General features: G+C 39.5%; 1 protein-coding gene across 2 annotated transcripts in view; it reads left to right on the top strand.

Moving 5' to 3' along the window:
* The first annotated feature begins 432 nt into the window (after nucleotides 1-432).
* Nucleotides 433-24110, top strand: part of RYK (receptor like tyrosine kinase) — an 86509-nt gene continuing 62831 nt past the window's right edge. Inside the window, exon 1 of one of the 2 annotated variants that reach the window (XM_072726901.1) lies at nucleotides 433-844. In XM_072726901.1, coding sequence (XP_072583002.1) covers nucleotides 607-844 — 238 coding nt within the window. In that variant the 5' untranslated portion in view covers nucleotides 433-606. The remainder of the gene's footprint in view (nucleotides 845-24110) is intronic. The other variant, XM_072726900.1, reaches the window with a different exon arrangement.

Here is a 24110-nt window from a genome sequence, read left to right as displayed (position 1 = left end):
GAGGAAAAAATAGTTTCCCTTTTGCTCCCGGAGCGGCTGCATGCAGGCAGTACCTCGGCCCCCGCGGAGCCGGCTCGGCTGCAGCCGCGGCCCGGGCCTGCCAGTCTGGACTGTGTGTCGCGGGGAGCGGGGGTGCTGCAGACAATACACATGCAAACATCAGGCTGGTGACAACGTGGGGCGGGGACCGGCTCCTTTCGGAGGGTGCCCGGAGAGCCCCTAGCGCGCGCCGCAGCGCTCGGAAAATCAAAGCGCTCCCCTGCCGGCCCGGCCCGGCCCGGCCCCGCCCCGAGCGGTCGGCGCGTGCGCGCGCGCTCTCGGGGGGCGGCGTGCGCGCGCCCGCGCGCGCCCCCGGCCCGCCCCCTCCCCTCCCCTCCCCTCCCCACCCCTCCCCTCCCCCGTGCAGCGGAGGATGCCGCCGAGGAGGAGGCGGCGGCGGCGGCGCGCTGCGGCGGTCTGAAGCGGCGTGCGGCTGCCACGGGCCGGCGGCGCGATGAGCTGGGCGGCCGCCCCCGGCTCGGAGCTGTGAGGGGCTCGGGGCCGGGGGTGGGTGGCGGCGGCGCGGCGGGCGGCCAGCGCTCCTCGGCGGCGGCGGCGGCGGCGGCCATGCGCGGGGCGGCGCGGCAGGGGCGGCGGGGCCGGGGCCGCCTCCCGGGGACCCGCGGCCTCAGGGCCCCGCCGCCGCCGCCGCTGCCGCTGCTGCTCCTGCTGGCGCTGCTGCCGCTGCTCCCCGCGCCCGGCGCCGCCGCCGCCCCGGCCCCGCGGCCTCCCGCGCTGTCGCCCGCGGCCGCGGGGCCCAGCGTGAGCGTCTACCTGAGCGAGGACGAGGTGCGCCGGCTCATCGGTGAGTGGGGCCCGACCGCGGGGCTTCCGGCCGCCCGCGGCCCAGTGCGGGAGCCGGCGCCGCCGCCCTGGGGACCCGCCGCGGAGCCGGGGCCACGCCGTTCCGCCTTCCCCGCGCACAGCCTCTCCGCTGCCGGCCCCCCCCCCCCCCCAGGCTTGTCATCCAGGGCCCTGGGTCCTGGGCACCTCCAGGTTTTACGTGGACCAAACCTGCAGACCCTTTCCCCAGTGCCCCAGTGCAGGCCAGCGATGCTGTTGCTCTTACTTTCTGGTTATCTTACCTTTTATTTTTTTTTAAGTATTTATTTATTTATTTATTTATTTATTTATTTATTTATTTATTTATTTATTTATTTATTTATTAATGGTAGACAGAGAGAGGCAGAGACACAGGCAGAGGGAGAAGCAGGCTGCACGCAGAGAGCCCGACGCGGGATTCGATCCCAGGACCCCAGGATCAGGCCCGGGCCAAGGCAGGCGCTCAGCCGCTGAGCCCCCCGGGGATCCCGTTATCACACTTTTTAAAAACGAGATGGGGAGGAGCGAGAGGTTGGAAGGGCACACTACGTGTTCGTGGCAGTCTCCAAACCTTGTGACAGATAAGCATATTTTTTAGATCGTGGGTGAATCCCCGGGTAGCAGACCTGTTAGCGTCGTCCAGTTATCTTTTTGGTTTCTTGTCTTGGGTATGTTGGGCCGTGGGCCACCCTTGCATTCTGAATTCCTTGTAGGGAAAGGGGAACTTAGTTTTGGGTCAGTTGGTTGTTCCATTCCACCTAATTAGCTTTGTCGTTTGGGGGATTAATTTGAGAAATAATGGTGTCCTTGTACTGAGACTGGATTCTGGAAATGAGCCCTCAGAGGGAGGTCCGATAAAAATGGCCCCAAATGGGAAGTCTTTGGTAGTTAGGGGTATCTAGACATTCTTGGCCTGTTAGACTTTTTGTATGTTGTGGCACTAAATATTATTCTTCCTCCTCTGAGTGATGGGAGGGCAAATTATTATTATTATTATTATTTTTTGATCACCCATTATCTATTTTTATTTTTATTTTTTAAGTTTAGAAGACTTTCTTGAAGTTGATTCAGTGTTGAATGGTGTTGCTTTTAGCAATCTGTTGAGACGTTGTTACATATATGGGTTTCTAGTCTATAATCAAAGAAGAATGCTGTGTTTTTGTAATGTCTTGCCCCTCTTAGTCCCCTTTTCCGTATAGCTGAATTAGCTAAATTTTGTTGAGATGAATTAAAACTGGAAATTAGGTTAGTACTCGGAACATAAAACTAAGGTTTAGGAACGATAATGAATGCTCACAGATAGACTTGTATCTCACAATTATTTAAAAAATATTAATGCATTCTGCATGATTTTAAAGGTTTTTTGGTTAAAAGCTTGTATATGGTTTGTGACTTTGTTCATATGTAAGAGTACATGTTAGAAACTTGCCAGGTGGGGGTAGGGGGCTGGGAACAACCAGGCTGACATTGATTGAGTGCCTGCTATTTACCGGCCCCTGCATGTTTTATACGCATCATTTCCTCTCATTTTCTTGTGACCCAGTTAAGTAGATACCATTATTCCCATTTTATTAAAAACTTTTTTTTTTTCTTTTAAAGATTTTATTTATTTGACACACAGAGAGAAAGCACCAGCAAGGGGAGCAGCAGAAGGAGAGGAAGAAGTAGGCTCCCCTCTGAGCAGGGAGTCCAATGAGGCTGTGGGCCTTCTCCCCAGGAAGACAGACGCCTAACTGGCTGAGCCACTCCATTATTCCCATTTTAGAGTTGGAAGAAAGTGAGGCTTTATGTGACTTTCTCAAGGTCACACAATTCATCATCATTAAAAAAAAAATTTAAACATAGTGTTGACATAGGCCACAAAGTTTTATTAATTGTAATGAAGATATTGTTTACATAGAAGTTTTATTACAGCGTGGTGGAAAAGAAGTCATTACTAATTAATACTTGAAATAATGTGTATGTATCTGTCACCTGACTGAAGAGCATCCAGTTTATGCCAGGAATGGGCTGTTGGGAGGAGGGGAAGGAGGAGTGCCTCACTGATCAACCTCTGGGGCAAGAGAGACCTCCAGTGGTATTTTTTCTAATGCAGAGGGAGTTGACCTGTTACAGTATGTCTTTTTGACTCCCCTTCTTGCCAGATTCAGGTGCATCTTCCTCATCCACTCTACCTTTAAAGTATTTCTTGGCTGCTCCTGTTTGGGGGAAGAACAAGTGGGTAGGACTCAGATGTCTACCAGGCATCTTGAGTTCTCAGACTGCAGTTTCTCACAGAAACTCTTACGGTGCTTAAGACTACTTGAAATAATAGCTTGTACTATATTTCTGTATCATTGTGGGTTAAATGCCTCAGAAAGCTGACTTGAGAAACTAATCATCATTTTAAAAATATTTCTAAGACCATGAGTTTGGAATTCTTAGTAAGAAAGTTATAAATGAACTTGATAGTGACGGCTTTATAAATTGAACTAATTACACTTGATATGAGAATAAGTTGTTGTTTTAATCCAATTAATATATGCACACAGCTTAAAAATCAAATGGCGCTAAAAGGCTTAACATAAAACAGCAGTGTCCTACCCTTGGCCTTTTTATCCTCTAGGTTCTGCTTTCCGGTGGAAGCTACCATCTCATACTAGTTCTATTTATTTATTTTCCCATTTTTTACTTTCATATTTTGAAATTAATGTAGAATAAGCATTTGATTTCCTAGTATCATAATTCAGCACTTGCCCTGTTCTCTGGCCCAGTCCCTCAATATAGCTACATAACAATTTTTGGTAAAACCAACAATCAGTATTTACATTATTGCGTATATATGTGTTGCTCACTTCTGAGTTAAATAGTGATGCCAGATTATGGGATTTTTCCTTTTTTACTTTTTTGTTTTCACTGGAGCAAATAATTGCCTTCAACCTTTTGATTAGTTTTCATGTATCTATGGCTACATTCCTTAAATACTCCCAAGAAATCTATTCAGTGCCTTTTGATATTTTTTTTTCTAGGTAGCACAGATCATCTCTCAGTTCCTCTTAGAGACTCCCTACTTGGGAGCCTTCCATCCTCTTGCTCCAGTCTGGACAGTAGGATTGTTTTTCCTGTGATTTCTGTTCCCTTCTCTCTTCCCTTGGAGCCTGTTTTCCTGGATCACTTGCTTTCTTTTTCTTGGTTTGCTTCATTTTGCTAAAGGGTATCCTCAGTAGCTTCCTAAAAAGGGGTCCATTGGAGGTAAATTATTTGAGGCCTTGTAGTCTGAAGGTGTCTACCCCTACCCTAGATACTTTATGGATGATTTATAAATGCTTATAGATGATTTGCCAACATTTAGAATAGTAGGCTGAAAAAATATTTTTTCCCATAATTTTGATGGCATTTTCACAGTTTCTGGATTTAAGGGTTTCTTTCTTTCTTTCCTTTCTTTTCTTTTCTTTTCTTTCTTGATTTTATTTATTTATTTATTCATGAAAGACATACAGGGGTGGGGTGGGGAGGGGGGATGTGCAGAGGCAGAGGGAGAAGTAGGCTCCATGCAGGGAGCCTGATGTGGGACTTGATCCTGGGACTGTGGGATCACGCTCTGAGCTGAAGGCAGATAATCTACTGCTAAGCCACCCAGGCATCCTGGATTTAAGAGTTTCAAATAAAAAATCCAAACTCATCTGACTTTTGTTTTTATTTTTGTTTTTATTGAAGCTCAGAGTCTTTTTCTCTGGCATTCTGAATTTTTAAAAAGATTTTTAAAATTTATTTATTTATTTATTTGAGAGAGAGAGCACAGAGGAAGAGGGAGAAGCAAACTCCCCACTCAGCAGAGAACCCAGCAGGACTCGATCCCATGATCCTGAACCTGAGTCAAAGGCAGATGCTTAACTAACTGAGCCACCTAGCCACCCCTGGCATTCTGTACTTTTATATTGTGTAGGTCCTTTCTTCTGTTTGCCTGTTGTTTATCTTGTTTTAGTAGGCCCTTTGGATCTAGAGACTCATATTCTTTAGTTTTAAAAAATATCCGTTACTTTGATAATTTCCTACTCTTTGTTTTTTGTTTTTTCTTTCTGAGACATCTATTGGTTTGATTACTATATCTCCTGGAATTGATCTTCAGATACTCTTAACCTATGTTTCTTCTTGTTTATATCTTTGTGTTTGGAGATGGAAAGTGTGTGGGTGGGGATCTTCTTAATTTTGTTTTCTAAGCTTTTATTTTTAAAATTTTAATGATGTTTTTAAGTTACAGAAGCTCTTTTTGTTCTGTCTTCATTTCCATTTTTTTTAAATTTTTACTTTTTAAAGATTTTATTTATTTATTCATGAGAGACACAGAGAGACACAGGCAGAGACACAGGCAGAGGAAGAAGCAGGCTCCATGCAGGCAGCCTGATGTGGACTTGATCCCTGGACTCCAGGATCACGCCCTGGGCCAAAGGCAGATGCTTAACTGCTGAGCCACCCAGGCATCCTACGTTTCCATTTAATTGCATTTTCTGTTCCCATTTTATTCTTTATAGATGTATTATCTTTGAGGTGTGTGTTTATGTATTTTTCATTTTTTTGTATGTTTAATATGTTTTTAATGTTTCTTTGCTTTTTCAAGTGTGCTTGTTAATTTCAGAATTCCTTTTTATAGTTTAGATCATAAACATTTGGTGATACTTGGCTGTCTGCAATTAAGAGTGAGATGCTGAAAAGTTGATCAGGAGAGTATTTGTGCTGGTAATCTAGTGACTTCTTTTGAGTACAGGTAGTCTTTTCATTGGGTGTCTACCCCACATGTCAGCACCTTCACATATCCCTTGAGAGCAGTCAGTGTCTGCAGAGAAGATACCTCCAGTAGCCTGCCTCTGGTATGTTCAGTAATACACTGGCTACCTAGGTTTGGGATATCAGGTTGAGGAGGGAGATGAAGGGTGCTACCATTCAAGCTGCAGACTTTGACTTCTCCTTTTGAGAACCAAATTCTCCTTTTGAGAATTGAGAACCACAATTCTCTTGCCTCTGTGGTTCAGTTTCTTCAGAAAAAACTTAGGGTCTCTTGCTGGATCTGAAAGTCCATCTCTTTAGAGGCTCCCCCTTTGTCACTCCTAAGCCTCAGGCAGCCCTTTGATTGCCTCAGGGTCCTGATGAGAAATGACCATTTCCATCTATCTCCTCTTTTGGAAAAGTTTGTTGAAATGTGTATTGTGTTGTTGTCTTCTTTCCCTTTCTGTTTGTCTTTGTGGTTTAATGTCTTTGTGATTTCAAATCTTTTTTTTTTTTTAATTTTTATTTATTTATGATAGTCACACACAGAGAGAGAGAGAGAGAGAGAGAGAGAGAGAGGCAGAGACACAGGCAGAGGGAGAAGCAGGCTCCATGCACCGGGAGCCTGATGTGGGATTCGATCCCGGGTCTCCAGGATCGCGCCCTGGGCCAAAGGCAGGCACCAAACCGCTGCGCCACCCAGGGATCCCTGTTTTTGTGATTTCATTAGTATCATTCCCACAAGTTTGGGGAGGAAATGGGAATAAAGGCTAGGGATCATTCCACACATGTAAATTACATTTAAGTTTGGGCTTTGACTATTGAAGAGCTGTGGATGTGTAACAGGATTTTTTTTTTTTTTTTTTTGGTAATAGTATTTAGAAGAATAGTAGTTGATACTTTTTAAAATGCTGCTGGCATGGAGCAGTCCTTTGCTTCTGGCAGGCACAAAAGTAATTCCTGTTTTAAGTATATATTGTTTCCATTTTATAGTTGAGGAAACAGACTTGGAGGAAGTATGTAACTCACTCAGTTCCTTGATTGTAGGGCATACAGTCCTGAGGAAGTCTTATCTGTACAGAGACTCCAAAAGCCTCAGGAAGCTTTACTCTCCATGTGGCATCCCTGTAACCCCCAGTCCAGTAAATGCTCTCATTTACTATTTACTCTTCATAATGGGCTGCAATGTAGACATCCACTTCTGCATTTTCACTGGTAAGGACTTTGATTTGGGGTCCTTTGGGCAGTGAGTAGAGGGTCAGGTCTTGACTCAGTTCTGCCTGAATCCAGAATCCATCTTGCCTCTTTGTTAGCTCTGGAGGAGTTGTGATTAACCAAAAATACTCAAGAAGTAGAATTTGAAAGCCTGCTGCCATGTGTTTGTGCTTTTGACTATTATCTGCATCTTCCTATGTTCTCTCTCTAATTGATCTAATAGTATTGAGTTCCCTGAAAATCCAGGGTTTGTGAACTGTTATATGGCTGGGGCAGTGCTAGGAGTTTGTTCCTAGCAAAATCCTGAAGGTAAGGGCTGTGGTATAAACTGGTTATGGCAGCAGTGGTGATAGTGATAGGGACTCTGTAAGGGTCTGGGGTTTTCTAAGAATAGACTGCCTTCTACCAATTAGACATTCACTTTGGGTAGCTTGCTTTTTCTGTTAAAATAAATATCTCTGGAAGATTTAAGCATTGTTCACATTTTATTTGGAATCAGTTGAATACAAGTTGAGATTGATGCTCCTCAAATCAGTCCAGTAAAAAATTTTGAAGCCCAACCAAGTACCATATATTGTGGTAGAAAATGGTGACTCAAAGTTATTAAATTGCTTTTCTGGAGGATCTCAGAATTTCATAGGGGAGACTAACCATTGTATCGAGGACTGTACCACTGAGATAAGAGTCATACTGCTGATTGACATAAGTAAGTTATTGTAGGAGTGATTACTTTTGACTTTAGAAAGGAGAAAGAACCTTAGAGAGTTTAGGGAAAGTGTTCCAGGAACGGAGACATTTGAGCCTCATCTGGAGGATGAGTTTGATAAACAGAAAAGAGGAGCAGTTCTTGCCAGGTGAGAAAACAGCATGAAAAGCTATAGGTGTATGGAAGTGGAGTGTGAAATCAAGTAGGAAAAACCTAATGTGGCTAAAAATGAGAAAAATTGGCAAAGTCAGGGAATGGTAGGATATAAAGCTGGGAGGTAGGTTGAAATTGGAGTTGGAATTTGAACTTCATCTTGTAGATAATGAGCTGTTGAAGAATTTAGGAGAGGAGACTGCACAAACAGGACTGGGTTATAGAAAAGATGGCTTTGGCCCCAATGAAGGGCTTGGAGAAAGACAAGCTGGCTTTGGGATCAACTAGGGTAGTTGCAGGAGTGGTATGGATTTGGGCGAAATGTACAAGGAGTTTGGAAAAGACTTAGTGGAGGAGACCTGACGGTTAAAGAAAAGAGAAGTCGTTTTGGGCTGCTGAACCAAGGGACTCTTTCCATTTGGGAGGTAGTTGAGGAAAAGAAAAATAAGATGAGCCATGTGTTCCTCTCTTTCCTGTTAAACTTTTTTTTTTTTTAATTTGTTTTTTGTTTTTTTAAAGACTTTTTTATTTACTCATGACACACACACAGAGAGGCAGAGACACAGGCAGAGGGAGAAGCAGGCTCCTTGAAGGGAGCCCGATGCGGGACTCGATCCCGGATCCTGGGATCAGGCCCTGAGCTGAAGGCAGACGCTCAACCACTGAACCACCCAGGGATCCCTCCTGTTAAACTTTAGGCCAAGTGCTGGGGGCGGGGGGGGGGGGGGGGGGGGGGGGCGGTGAGGAGGGCAGTGACTGTTCTCTCTACTTCTGTGTCTGGCATAACCTGTGAGGTGTAGGGTGCTTGCTGGTGGAGTTGGGTTAGCATCCTGCAGCAAACTCTTAATCCTGGGCATTTTGGGTGTTGGTGGCATTGATGGAGGATTAATTTGAGTCCATGTGTTCTTCATTGGGAGAGCAAGGCTGAGACATTGTGCAATTGTGGGTTTTGAGTTTTTTTTTCCCCCTTCTTCATGCTACACATGTGGGAGAACTCTATCCAATTATGGCTAAACCTGTCCCCTATGAGTCACATCCTGAGTTGACTAGTCAGTTCTGAAGGTGCTGCCTAAAATAAATACTATTTGGATTTTAAGGGTCACTTTAGAAACAAATGAAACATGAGGGTATTTTTTTGAGTGTCCTGAATTGTGAAGTTCCATAGCATTACTTTTGTGGTTTTAATGCATTTATGCCAGTGTTGTGAAAAAAGTTGCCAGCTATACATACTAAAGCAAAACAAAAAGACTGGGGCATGAAACAGAGCCTTTAGCTACTCTGAACTTATATTACACTTAAAAGTACTTTTTTTTGTGTTATCCTTGTTGATGCAAATCAAGTACGATATTTTCTGATCGAAATGTTTATTAAACAACTTTCATTTATGTGGGACCTCTTAAGATGTGATGTGCCAAAACAAATGTGTGTGTATTGCTGAGTTACATAATAAATACTTAGTGAATGATTGTTTTTACTATGCCCAGCAAGTGTTACTGCTGAGTGGTAGAGTATTTCTGAAACGTAATGTAATGTCATACATCTCATGCTTGTTCATAAGGTAAATATGTTATTATGTCTTGTTTATGAATAAATATGTTGTTATTTAAATGTGTGTTTTAGTATACTTCTTGCTATATGCCAAGTACTTCACATGTGTTCTTTTTATTTTATCAACTATACAAAGTAGGTGGCATTGACATTTTTTTTTTTTTAATAGATAAAGCTGAGGCTTTGGGAAATTACACAATTCACTGGAGGTCACAGAGATGTCTGGGGCTTTGTGACTCCAAAGTGCATGCTTTCTCTTTGCTGCTTCTGAAGATTAGCAGGTTACTTAGTCTTTATCTAACCAGAATCATCTGAGAGGCTTAAACAAAATATGGATTTCTCCTAGACTTATCCTGAGCAATTTATTTACGAGATCAGAAATGGGACCCAACTCATGAACTTTCTGAATGCCATGTTTCACTGATTATAAGATGTAGTTTTCCCATGTTTGCACATCTCTATAAAATTGGAACCATTTTATAATCAATGGTGAGTCATCAGTTAATTGACAGTTCTTTTTTCTTTCTTAGTGGCACAAAAAATAATGTTACAGTTTAGACTAAATGAAATACAGTGTGGTAAAAGGATTGCCACCTTTCCTTTTTTTGAGGGGGGGTACCTGTCAGCTCTCTTTCAGAGATGTAAAATTCACTAATGGTATTTATTATTTGCTTGTGGTAATGGCTGTGTAGTAATGATGGCAGTGAATTATTACCATTAAGTTTACAGACAATAGTAATAGTTTTCAGCTAGGAAGTTGCTGGCAAAAGAAAGAATCAGCGGTTAAGGTTGAAATATCAACCTTATTGGTGAAAGACTTCTGGCCTTTCCCTAGACAAAGACATGGATACTCAGTCTATTAAAGTTTTGCATACTGTGCTGACTTTGACTTTGGGAGCTTTGTAGGGACCTCTGATGAAAGCTTATGATGGTGCATCTTGTGTCCCACAAAAGCTGGCTCTGGAAGGGGACATATTACATTCTGTATTTCATCCTGGTATTCCCCGACCTCCTTACATGAATTTTTAAAGATTTGCATATATTAAGATTCACTTTATTGTGTTATATGAATCTTGACGGATGTACAGTGTTAAGTATCCACCATAATATCATATAAAGTAGTTTTGCCATCCCCCCAAAATCCCCTGATTTATTTTAAATAAATTTGCTTTTAAAAATGTATTTATTATGGAGAAATTCAAATATTCAAAAGTAGAATAGTATAATGAGCCTATGTGTACCCATCATCCAGTTTCAACAATGATCATCTAATGGCCAATTTTTTTTTTTTTTTTTTGGTCTATACCTCTCTACACTCCATTCTACTCCTTTGCCCTTACTGCCCTGATTCCCTATTTGGATTATTTGAAGCAAACTCAAACACATAATTTTGTAGAAAAAAATTTAGTATGTACCTCTGAAAGATAGGGACTCTTTAAAAATGTACAGTAACCATTTTTACACCTAAGAAATTAACAGTTCATATGTATCAAATATCTGTACTGTTCAGATCTTTTTGATTTATAGATGTTTATATGGAGACTCTTGCCTGCCACCTCTATCCTCTCTTAATCCCCTCCACCCTTCCATGTGTTTAGTTCCTCTGATTGCCAAGCTCTTTCTCACCTTAGGGTCTGCATTTGATGGTTGCTTTGCCTCACATACTTTGCCCAGATCTTTACATGACTGGAGCCTTCCAAGTCTCAACTTAAAATGTCACACCTCAGAGAGCCTTGCCTTTCTAGGGTTGACCCCCCAGTGCCACTTTGTTCTTATCTTATTTTAAGCGTGTGATACTTTTGTTGTTTCTGTCTCCCTCTATATAAAAGTTTGTTCTGTTTGAGTAGAGACCTTTTATATTATTCCACTCTAGATCTCCAGTACCTAAAACAATATCTAGCATGTAGTAGATGTTCAGTAAAAGTTCAATGAATGAATAAATGAATAAATCATACTCTTTTTAGGGGAGATTCACTATCTTATGCCTTAGGGAGGTCATCATTCTCTTTATCATTTCCCATTACCTGCTGAGTTAGTATCCAAGAAGGGAGTTCGGCTGGACTTACTTATATTTATGAATGGGATTTTTTTTTTTAAGATTTTATTTATTCATGAGAGAGAGAGAGAGAGAGGCAGAGACACAGGCCACAGGCTACAGGCAGAGGGAGAAGCAGGCTCTATGCAGGGAGCCCAATGTGGGACTTGATCCCAGGTCTCCAGGATCACGCCCTAGGCTGAAGGCAGTGCTAAACCACCAAGCTACCGAGCTACCCGGGCTGCCCTGAATGGGAGATTAAATAAATTAGTTTTTGATACCTTATTTTCTTTGAGGTTGCTTAGTTTTCCCAAGTCTGTTCCTTGTAGCCCTCTTTCTGGTAGGGTGTCCCCCATGTTGGCTTCCATAGGTCTTACACTCTGACAAACAAATCAGTATCACTATACTCATAACATTCTGTCTTTCCCATATACTGCATTAAGGTCATCCCATGGGTTGACACATAGCAGGCTCCCAGCAGACTGTTGGTCTGCAGGACAGCTGAAAGCTGCAAAGTATTCAAAAGAGATTCTGGCAAAAGCCTTTTCCAGTTATTAAAAGATGGGAAGTGCAGTTTCTCATCCTTTCTTCTGAAATGCTTGAGCTACTGTTAGTTCTATCCAGTGCATTTTTTCACTATACACAATGTAGTTTTCACCTCTGGAAATTTGATTTGGGTCTCTTTATATCTTCCATGTCTCTATTTAACTTTTGACCATGTGAAGTATAGTTCTAATAGTTGTTTAAACATTCTCATCTGCTAATTCTAACATCTGTGCTGGTTCTGGATTGATTTCAATTAATTTATCATCTATTATCTTCCTTCCTTCCTTCCTTCCTTCCTTCCTTCCTTCCTTCCTTCCTTCCTTCCTTCCTTCCTTCCTTCCATTTTAGCATGCCTGATAGTGTTTGAGTGGATGGCAGGCACTGTGAATTTTACTCTGGTGGTACTGAATATTTTTGTATTCTTGGGTTTTGTTCTGAGACTCAGTTGAGTTACCTGGCAACAGTTTGACCCTTCTGATCTTGCTTTTCGGATTTGTTAGATAGGACAGGAGCAATGCTCAGTGTAGGTCTAATTATTCTTCCACTACTGAGTTAAGAACCTTTTGTGTACTTTTCTCTGGTGACCTGTGTGAATCATGAGGTTTTCATGTCTGGCTAGTGGGAATAGTGGTGATATTCCAGATCCTACACAAGTAGAATTGTATATTTTATCCTTTCTCTGTCCTTGTGCAGCTCCTTTATCCATACTGTGAAAGACTGGAGGGCAACTGTTACATGCAGATCTTGGAGGTTTTCTGTGCTTTCTCCTCTCTGGTACTTCATCCCACTTAATCTAGCTGTCTTTGTCTGAACTCTCATATTTTGTATGGTTCTTGGTGATCTCAGACATGAGAGTTAGCCTGGTCTATCTTGTCTAGAAGTGGAAATAGGGATTATCTTTATGATTATTTGCATCTTTATGATTGTATCTATTCTAATTTAAATCATTTGTCAAAGGAGAATTTAGTTCAATTTAAAGAAAAAAGTTTTATTTTTTAAGATTTTATTTATTCATGAGAAACACAGAGAGAGAGGCAGAGACATAGGCAGAGGGAGAAGCAGGCTCCCTGTGGGGAGCCGATGTGGCACTGGATCCAAGGACCCCGGGATTACGGGATTACGACCTGAGTTGAACGCAGATGCTCAACCACTGAGCCACCCAGGCGTCCCTAAAGAAAAAAGTTTTAGTTTGTATATGTGTGCATGCACATGTACACAAATGTGGGAATATAGTAGATAACATGGTATAGGACAGTACTGAATTCTGCATTTTTGAGTTTTAATTCCATTTTATGATATATGTGTTTATTAATGTATTGGTTTCTTCATATGTAAGACAAGATGCTTTTCAACTACAACAGGATATCTGTTACCATGGTCGATATGATGTTACATAATCTTCAAAACAACTTAGTTATTGGTGGGAGAGTTGCATATTTTTGGATGAAAACTAAAATCATAGAAAGTTTGAAAGACAGGTCACTTAGATATTAACCTGGTTGATTGATCATCTTTATTAGCAACACTTAACTCATACTTCTAAATCTTTTTATTTATTTATTTATTTATTTATTTATTTATTTATTTATTTTTTTATTTATGATAGTCACAGAGAGAGAGAGAGAGAGAGAGGCAGAGACACAGGCAGAGGGAGAAGCAGGCTCCATGCACCGGGAGCCTGATGTGGGATTCGATCCCGGGTCTCCAGGATCGCGCCCTGGGCCAAAGGCAGGCGCCAAATCGCTGCGCCACCCAGGGATCCCTTAACTCATACTTCAAATGATTCTTTATTGAATGTTTACTAGGCCTTATTTTAGGGGCTTAATATATTTTAATAAATTAGATAATATTTTAATAAAATGGGTAAATATCTCTCCCCTCATGGATCTGAGTTCTAGCAAAGAGCTAAATGGCTTGCCTGAGAAGAGAATTTATATAGTTTTGGAACTGGACTTCAGATTAGGACTTTGCAGTGCCGGTTGCTGGCAGGAAGAAGTGATGTTTGTGAGTTCTTCATTATGCTTTCCTGGACATAACAGTCATGCTAAGTTACTAGTGGCATCCATGGCTGGCTGAGATCAGAGATCATGTTCCTATTAAGAGTTGGCTATGAAGTTGAATGGTGATCATGTCAAATGGTAATTTATTCCATCTCTATGACAGAGCTGTACCTGCAATGCATGTTTGAGCTGGTCAGATTATCTTATTTAAATAGGACAGGAACTAATGACATTATTTTCCAGAGTATCTTTTTACCAGGTACTGGAGCATTGTAGTACTATGGCACCTCATGTTTCATATGTTATGCTATAGTGCTAGAGATTATGGGTTGTCACTTATTTTCCTTGGATAGGATTTGGGAAGCATTTTTACGATCTCTGCAGTTGTTGCACAGATCACATCTTTGGGAGAATTCTTTTATGGATTTTGTTTTAGATGACAAATATGTTAATTAGACCTGAAATCTTGTTCCTCTATTTCAGTGTCTAGCTCTCTTTATAATTTCTTATCCATCTACTGTAGTATTTTCAGATGGGGAAGGTGATAGTCCATCATTTGAGTCACCCACTTGAAATCAAAAGTGACCTTACTCTACCTTTGATTCTACACAGGTGATATCATCAAAGGTAGTAGAGAGATAAACCTGAGCACACTATTTATGATGGATAGCTTTGGGCTTCCATTTTCAGGAATCACAGAATTACAGTGAAAGCTACTTTCTGAAAGTAATCTCTAGAGGATAGGGGAGGAGAGATGCTTAGTAAATGGTTCTTTGCACCCTGTAGCTTCATGATGTGTTATAAATCAGTGGCAACAAATAGCCACTTCAGGGGATTGTTTTTAGGTAAACTGTTGATTTTGACCACATTGTCATGTTTTCTTCCTGAAGTGGCAAAATAAGGAAAGGTGCTCTGTGATTGCAGATGCCTGGCTTTTCCTTGGGAGGACCAGGAGATTCCCTTCCTTGAAGTTGACCACTTAGCTACCTCTCAGGGACCGGGAGGATGGGTCTGCTTTCCTTTCCTTCAAGCAGGCCAGTTTTAGGTAGGAGATGTGGGAGCAGCCTGGAGGAAGCGAATGGAGGGAGGGGGCATATTTACACTGTCTTCTGTTGTCCAATAGGCATATTGTTTTCTCTTCAAAGCTCACTTTTATTCTTTTTATACTCTCTGTGTGTGCCTATATATGCTCTCAGCTGTGTTCTATGGAGATGCTTAAGGTTGCAGGAGAAAGATTGGAGAAAAATGATGAATTGGTAGAGCATTACATGAAAAATCTTATTTAATCTATAAGATTATGGTTTTAACTATTATAGAGATTGAGGATTTATATGCTTTTTCTTTTGTAATTATGAGGAAAGGATTCTCCTTTCCTATAGTCTAATATTTGTAAATTCCTTGTCTTATAATGTAGTTAAATATTAGGTCTCAGCCAATTTTCTAGTTAAAATTCGACTATAGTTAGATTTATTAGATCTTGATGGACAAATTATTTTATTGTATCTATTTCCACTGACTAGTTTCTATAAACTAGGAATATTTGGAATACGATCTTACTTATTTTCTTTTAGAATTGATTAAAATGTATTTAGTGGTTTTATACCTAGTAAGTGATGTTGGCTCTTTTCCTCTGGCTCATGTACTGGACTGTACTCAGAACTTAAATTATCTTGACTAAATTTTTTACTTAAGTTTTGACTAGCATTTAGAAATGGATGATATCATAGAATATAATAGAGGTTTGGCTGACATTTGGAAATCATAGATGATATCATAGAATAATAGAATTTTGTGGCTGGGGAGGGACATTAACATCATCTGGTTTAGCTCTCTTGCTTTATAGTTGAGAAAATTGATGCCTAGAGAAAGTGGTTAAATAATTGATTCCCAAAGTTCACTCAGTTACTTATTAGCAAAAACTCTGCTTTAATTCTGTTTCCACAACATTACTTTTGTTTTCCTCCCTTAACTGATTCCTGATGTTTTCTTTAAAATATCATTTCCCAGGACACCTGGGTGGCTCAGTGGTTGAGTATCTGCCTTGGACTCAGGTTGTGATACCGGGGTCCTGGGATCCAGTCCCTGCATCTGACTCTCTGCAGGGAGCCTGCTTCTCCCTCTGCCTCTGTCTCTGCCTCTCTCTGTGTCTCTTATGAATAAATTAAAAAAATATCATTTCCCTTAAAATTCATCTTTGATGTAGTTGATTTTTATCAACAGGCTGCCATTCATGCATCTAATATTTGAGTAGCTACAAATATTCGAAGACCCCAGTCCTGCTTGTGAGGTGTACACAGTACTGGGGGAGTACAAATGCATGAACAGTTCTCTGGAATGTAATTTTTTTTTAAGATTTTATTTATTTATTCATCAGAGACACACACAGAGAGGCAGAGACACAGGCAGAGGAAGAAGCAGGCTCCATTCAGGGAACCCAACGTGGGACTCGATCCGGGGTCTCCAGGATCACGCCCTGGGCTGAAGGAGGCGCTAAACCGCTGAGCCACCAGAGCTGCCCCGGAATGTATTTTGTTAAGTGCTATAAAGGTAGCTCAAGGGAAACCTGGGTTAGCTCAGTGGTTGAGCATCTGCCTTCAGCCCAGGGCGTGATCCAAGGGTCCTGGGATCGAGTCCCACATCAGGCTCCCTCCAGGAAGCCTGCTTCTCCCTCTGCCTATGTCTCTGCCTCTCTCTGTGTGTCTCCCATGAATTTTTTTTTTTTTTTAAAGGTAGCTCTTTTTATAAAGGGAGATGGTTTGCTCATTGGCACTATTCAACTGTTGTTGTGGCCTTGAGAAACCAATTGTTAACCTTTAAAATTATTTGGAAAATTTTTTGAACTAGTGAATTATTTGAACATGAGCTAGACAGGGCAGATCATGTAGGACACAGGCCTTGATTAAAGTTTGAATTTAAGATTATATAGGGAAAAATTAAATTTTCTTGATGGGAGTTGAGAGTTTTGAGGGACAAAACTTTGGTTTCTTGGCTTGGAATTTAGTTTGTTTAAAAATAAAGTTTTGGACAAATGCCATAATTTCTAATAAAAGCAACATTCCTACTTTGCCGGAATTGATAGTGAAAAATTAAGTCTGGTTATTGTATCGAAAAACTGAAATATTGTTCGTTTTTTGTTAGAATAGAAAAGTTCTACTTATTCAGATAACAAAATACCGCCTCTTTGGTTGATGGCTGTTTACTCTTGCTCCTATTCGCCTTCTAGCAGGGCCCCTTTACCCCTCTACCCACTCTACTTTGTCTGGTCTGTCCTCTTTTCTGCTGGCCCTTTCACTTTATCTTGTGGAGCTCCAGTTCAGTTTTGAGGTCTCTTCTGACTCTTTTCATAGTCTCTTTATCTTTTCAGCTTAACTAAGACCTGGTTTTCTTTTGTAAGTGATAGTTTCCTCATAATTCTTTCCAGTCACTGAAAGCCAATTTTATTATACACCCTCCCCATTTATGGGGCAGAGGCTAGCTCTTTTTCTTTCCTTTTTAAGAAATAATAATTTGTTGAGGTGAAATTCATGTAACATAAAACTAACCACTTTAAAGTGAACAATTCAGTGATATTTAGTACATGTGCAATATTGTGCAACCACCACTTTTCATTCCAAAACATTTCCATTACTCCAGAGTAAAGACTCCTTACCCATTAAGCACTCTTCTCCCCACCCCCTGCCCCCATCAACAACCAATTTGTATTCTATCTCTCTAGATTTATTTATTCTGAATATTTCATATAAATGGAATCCTACAATGTGAAACTTTTGTGTCTGGCTTGTTTTATTTAGCATAATGTACTTCATTCCTTTGTGTGGCTGAGTAATATTCCATTCTATATATGTATCAAAATTTATTTATCTGTTGATGGACATTTGGGCTGTTGATGGACATTTGGGCTGTTTTCACATTTATACTATTATGAATAGTGCTCTATGAATGTGTGTGAGTGTACTTGATTGAGTGTCTTCAATTTTGGATGTATACCTAGAAGCGGTATTGTGAGTTATATGGTAGGTTCTATGTTTAACCTTTTTTTCTTTTAAGTAAGCTCTATGCCCAACAGGGGTCTTGAACTCACAACTCCAAGATCAAGAGTTCCATATTCTACCAACTGAGTCAGCCAGGTGCCTCCATGTTTAACTTTTTGAGGAACCACCAAATTATTTTTCACAGTGGCTGAATCATTTTGCATTTCTATCAGCAATGTATGTAAGTTCCAATTCTCTACATCTTTGCTAACGCTTTTTTTCTTTTTTATATTTAAAGCTGTCCTAGTAGGTGTGAAATGATACCTCATTGGGGTTTCGGTTTGCATTTCCCTAATAACTAATGATGTTGAACATCTTTTTATATGTTTGTTGGCCAATTTTTATATCTTTAAAGAAATATCTACTCAAGTCCTTTGCTATTTTTGTATTCTCTTTTTGTTGTTGAGTTGTAAGTCCTTTATATGTTATGGATACTAGACCTTTATCAGACACATAATTTGCAATATTTTCCTCCATTCTGTAGGTTATCTTCATCTTCTTGATAATATCTTTTGATGCACAGAAGTTCTAAATTTTTATGAAGTCTAGTTTGCTTCTGTTGCTCATGCTTTTAGTGACATATCTAAGAATCCATTGACAAATTCAAGATCATAAAGATTTTCCCCATGTTTTAGTCTAAGAGTGTTATAGTTTTAGGTCTTATATTTAGATTGCTGATCTATTTTGAATTTCTTTTAAATATGGTATGAGGTAGGGGTCTAATTTCATTCTTTTGTGTATGGTTATCTAGTTGTCTCAGAATAATTTGTTGAAAAGGCTACGCTTTCCTCGTTAAATGGTCTTGGCATCTTTGTTAAAAATTAGTTGGCTAGAAAAATAGGTTTATTTCTGGATTTTCAGTTCTGTTCCATGGGTCTACATGTCTGTGATACCATACTGTTTTGGTTTCTGTAGGTATGTGGTGAGTTTTAAAATCAGGAATTGTGAATTCTTCAACTATGTTCTTCATCAAGATAGTTTTGACTGTCAGGAGCTATATGTGTGATTCTGTATTAATTTGAGAATCTGCTTTTCTATTTTTGAAAAAAAGAATTTTAATAGAGTTTGTGCTGGTAGATCCATTTGGGTAGTATTACCACCTTAACAATAGTGAGTCTTCCAATCCATGAAAATGGGATGGCTTACCATTTATTCAGATCTAATTTGTCTCAGCAATGTTTTATAGTTTTCATTGTTAAGCCTTTGTTTAAATTTATTGTAAGGTATTTCATTCTTTTGGATGCTATTGTGAATGGAATTGTTTTCTTAATTTCCTTTTTGGATTGTTATTAAGGCACCAGTTTTTATCATGCATTACATCCTTCTTTTCCTATTTTTGATTGTTTTGCCCCAAGACCGTGACGCCACATCTTCCTTTTGATGTCAGTGATATTTACTTACATTAGGGTTGTTGGAATCCCCTGCCTTCTATAAGATGATCCTTCATAACTTCAAACCTTGACTTGTTTTTATTTCCCTCTTTTTATCCCTGGATATTAAAATCTGCTGTGACTTTCTTCTCAACTATTACTCCTTTGGATGAGCTGGTATTCTAGTTCCCAGCTCTCTTTTCCAAATAAGGCGCTCATAGAAATGGCCACTTTAGACTTGGTCCTCTTAGCTCTTGGAACTTTTCTCACCAGGGCATACCAACCTTCTTTCTCAGTCACTTCCTTGTACTGAAACCAGGCTGTTTCTTGGTCTCCTAAAGAGTTACATAGTTTCTGGCTTGTTGTAGACTGGCTCAATAAAGTATTACTAAATAGATTGCTTCCCTCATTGCCTATCTAACCATTCCTCATTGCCCACCTTACCTCCATGGAACCTACCACATTACTTGCAGAAAATGATAACTCTTGTTATCTGCTACCCCTGCTTTGAGACTGCATTTAATTGCTTTGTCATATTGACACACTAATAATAGCAATTAGAAAAGAGTGTATATCTAGATTGCATCTTCATTTGTCTTTTTCTTTAAATTTTTTTTTTTTTTTTTTTTTTTTTTTTTGGTGAGCGTATGATGGGCAAGGAAAGAGAAAGAGTATATTCAAAAATAATGCATGATATTCTTGGGACATCTGGGTAGCTCAGTTGGTTAAGCTTCTGCCTTTGGCTCAGGTCATGATCTTGGAGCCCTGTGTTGGGCTCCCTGCTCAGTGGGGAGTCTGCTTCTCCCTCTCCCTTTACCCCTTCCCTTGCTTGTGCTCCCTCTTTCTCTGTCTCTGGAATAAATAAATAAAATCTTATTTTAAAAAATATTTTATTTATTTATTTATTCATGAGACACACACAGAGAGAGAGAGAGAGACAGAGACAGAGACACAGGCAGAGGGAGAAGCAGGCTCCATGCAGGGAGCCTGATGTGGGACTCGATCTTGAGACCCCAGGACCACACCCTGGGCCAAAGGCAGGTGCTAAACCGCTGAGCCACCCAGGGATCCCCAGTAAGTAAAATCTTAAAAAAAAAAAAGCATGATATTTACCACAGATTTTATCTTTTCCAAAAAATCAGCTTGTTGAAACTTTTTTATCTTATTAATTTTATTTTCTGATTATGTGGGCAAAATTTTATTTAGGTTATTTGGAAAGGATATAAGACCATAAAGAAGAAAAGTATACAGTATTTAACCAAGTATTGGTAATTTTTGGTAAATAACTTTACAGTATTTTTTACATGTTCTCATATTTTTTAATGTAATTGAAGTCTTACAAAATAGGAATATAGATAACTTTTTGAGGTAGATAATACTTGAAGATTTGTAGTGTTAAGTTTTCCCTCCCTCCCTGCTTCCTTCCATTGGCCACCCTGTGGTCAGAAGGTAGCCTATACATTTTCTACTTTAAGAAACTGATTGTGCTTTCGTTATGGCTGATCACTTTTTGTAACTCTCTTACAAATGCTTTGAAAGAATTGAATTTCCTATAAAGTGCTGTCTTGATGTGTCAGTATGTCTATCATATTAATCATAGCTACATATATGTAAATTATGTACTCTACATGCTAATATCAGTCATAGACTAATAGTTCCATACCATGATTATACTTAACATTGGGTTCTCTCCATATTTCTAATATTTGGGGATGATTGTGCTTCCATTGGATTCTCTTTGTATTTCTAATATTTGAGGGTTTTTGGATTCTTGACATTTTGATTTAGAGCTGTAAAGATTCAAGATTATAATACTTTCATCATGAGGTATATATCTTCCCAGTATACAAAGCTTCTTTATCGCCTGTTAAAAATAAAACTATTATTAATGTCTCAGAATATTTTGGAGTAACTTTTGCAGGGAAGAATACATAATTGGTATATTTTCTGAAGCCTTCTGAGAATCTCATGTCTTTACATATGATTAGAATTTGGGATTAGAATTTCCTGGCCTTCTTGCTATTCCCTTGAAAAATATTGCTTTATTGCATTCCCTGTCGTCTTCAGAATTTCCCGTATTATTGTCATTCAGATAGTGAGCCTGTGAGTATTCCAAGAATTGTCTTCTCATTTCAGCCCCATTGTTATGGGGGTTGTATGTGAAAATTCTTTGATCTTCTCTTTCCAGTTCTTAGTGCTTTTCCAAGTTTTACTTTTGGTGTACCTGGATATTGTAAGGGAAAGAGGAAGGTGTTTTAGTCAGTGATAATTTATCATTACTAGTGTTAATACTGGTGTATCAGAGATTTATCCTTGCCAATGTGGTTTTTGTTGAATTTCATTGCTTGAGGGCTTTCTCGCTCTTACTAACCTTCATGGATTACTTTAGGCAGTTACTAAATTTTTGTTTAGTAAATTGCTGCAGATATATATGTATTTCTTTAAACATGTTTTTGAAAACCAGTTTTTTTTTCTGGTTTAACTTTCATAGGAAATTTAATAAAAAGAATAAAAGCATGCATAAAAATAATCCATAATCCATTATTTATGATCAACCACTATTAATATTTGTTGATATTTCCTTTTTTTTCTGAGAAATGGAGCACACACATCATGCGTATACTTAAATATTTAACTTTAGTTCACTGAACATTTATCAAATACTTCTTACATTGAGGATGTATTCTAGGTGCCAGACACTGTTATAAAAATTTGCTGTATATAGTTTGTATCTTGCCTGTTTTTATTTTATGTTACAGTCTAAGCAAAACCCAGTTTATTAAAATTTATTTGTAACAACTCTATTCATGACTTTGTAGTCTTTTCCAGTGTTTTTTTTAGTTACTAAAACCTGTTCTCAAAAGGGGACCTCAGTATATCACATAGATGAATTGGGAGAGATTTGATTAAAGGAGTATAATGACTTACCACCTCTCACCTTCTCCAAAGAAAGAAACTTTTGAAAACTATTCTCTGTTATGGATGTACAGTATTATAGTTTATTAACTGCTGCTTTATTGCTGGTCATTTATTTTGCTTCTTGAATTTAAAATATTACTTTGATTAATCACTTTATACGTAAAAATTTTTATCTACATTTGGTTTCCTTAGGGTGGATTTTTAGAAGTGGAATGACTGGATCAAAGAGTATAAATTTTGTAAAACTTTGATATATATTCATAAACTGTTTGCTTGCTATACCCTAACATTCAGTATTACAGTTAAAGAATATAAACGTTTCTGTTACAACATCAAATGCATTCCTAAACAAAAACCCTTCAGGATTGCCTGTTCACTAAAAATAATAGGACTTATGGGAAAAATAAGGTTAAAGGCAAACCACTCAAGACCTCTGCAGTTTTCAAACCAAGTACTAACAAAAGCATAATTGGTACCTTATGAGATAACTTGGACTGTGCAATCAAACCACTTAGCACAGCTGAGGCTGCTTTAGAGGAGAGTTAAAGATATTAAAATATAATAGGATGGAAATCACTGGCCTGCATAGTCTTGAGATAATGCAGATGTAAGTAGATTTCTAAGCCAGTGTGGAGCTGCCATAGAGGTAGACACACAAGAGGAAGTTCAGCTTGCTGTGTTCTAGGAACTGTGTAGGCTGGTGGTGCTCCTCTGAGCAGGAAGCCCTGGGTGCAGGTGCTCATTTTTAGTTTTCTTAAAATAGGGCAGAGAGGGGGCGCCTGGGTGGTTCAGTGGTTGAGCATCGTCTGCCTTTGGCTTAGGTAGTGGTCATGGATGGGGTCCTGGGATCGAGTCCCCCATCAGGCTCCCCCCAGGGAGAGCAGAGAGTAGAGAGTAGGGCAGAGAGGGCTCCTTCCTGGCAGGAATTGAGACTTGAGTGAGGGTCTTTTTCTTTTCCACAGAAAGTTATAATTCTTTACCTCCTATTCCAGTTCCCCTTGCCTGGGAAAATTCAAATGTGAACCATCATAATTTTTGTGTTATAGTGGCATTGTCATTTTATTAACTAATCACTTATAAACTAATTGGTGTTATAGGAACCTGTCTTATGACAAAACAGAGTGTTTTTGCTAATTTTATAGGCAAAAATTTGAATCTCATTTTAATGGTTTCTTCAAAAAAGTTAAAAGCCTTTCAAACTAGGAATTATTAACCTTGGTCAAAACAAATGTTTTCAAAATCTTTAGTCAGAAAATATCAACTCTATGTACCTGTCACATTAGAATTTAAACACCTTAGGGTAGTAAATTTCAAATTTCCAATTTATTTTGATGGCCATTAAGTATTTATAGATATGGATCATAGGACTCCAAACTCTCAGCAGCTTATGAATATTATTTGTTGAGAGTAGAAGACATGGTTTTGTAGTGACTTTCATATGTGGGAATGGCTTCATCCAGGATTATGCAGTGTTCACTCAAAGCACCAGAGAAGACAGAGGGTAGGGGAGTCAAGTCAGTTCAAGACTGCCTGGTTTCTAGGGTTGAGTGTACATGTCTACCATAGGCAGTGGTGGGAGAAAGTTGAGGGTACTAGTAAGAAAGTGATTAAAGTAATTGGGGTTGAGGCCAGTAGGAAGAAAATGAGGAAACGATTGGTATAATAAAATGGGAGAAACAAGAAGATTTTGCATATGGGAGGTCTTATGAGCCCAGAAAACAGCTGTTATAATAATAAAGGGAAGGAGCTGAAGAGCTACTAGGTATTGAGACATTACATTTCAAGATTTTGGAGGTAGAGCTATTTACATATTGCTGCTGTCCGTAGAAATGGGTTGCTTTGGTATAGGTGGAGGTTGTTGGGAGTTGAGGATCGAAAGGCACATTGAAGGACAGGTTGAGAGTGCATTGGTCTCAAGGACATTGGAAACCTGCCATAGTAAGTCACAGAATAAGTATGTACAGAAGTTTTATAAACTAGTTC

The sequence above is a fragment of the Vulpes vulpes genome, chromosome 11 (genome assembly GCF_048418805.1).
Source record: "Vulpes vulpes isolate BD-2025 chromosome 11, VulVul3, whole genome shotgun sequence".
Lineage (NCBI taxonomy): Eukaryota > Metazoa > Chordata > Mammalia > Carnivora > Canidae > Vulpes > Vulpes vulpes.
This window is presented reverse-complemented; position numbering and strand designations above follow the sequence as displayed.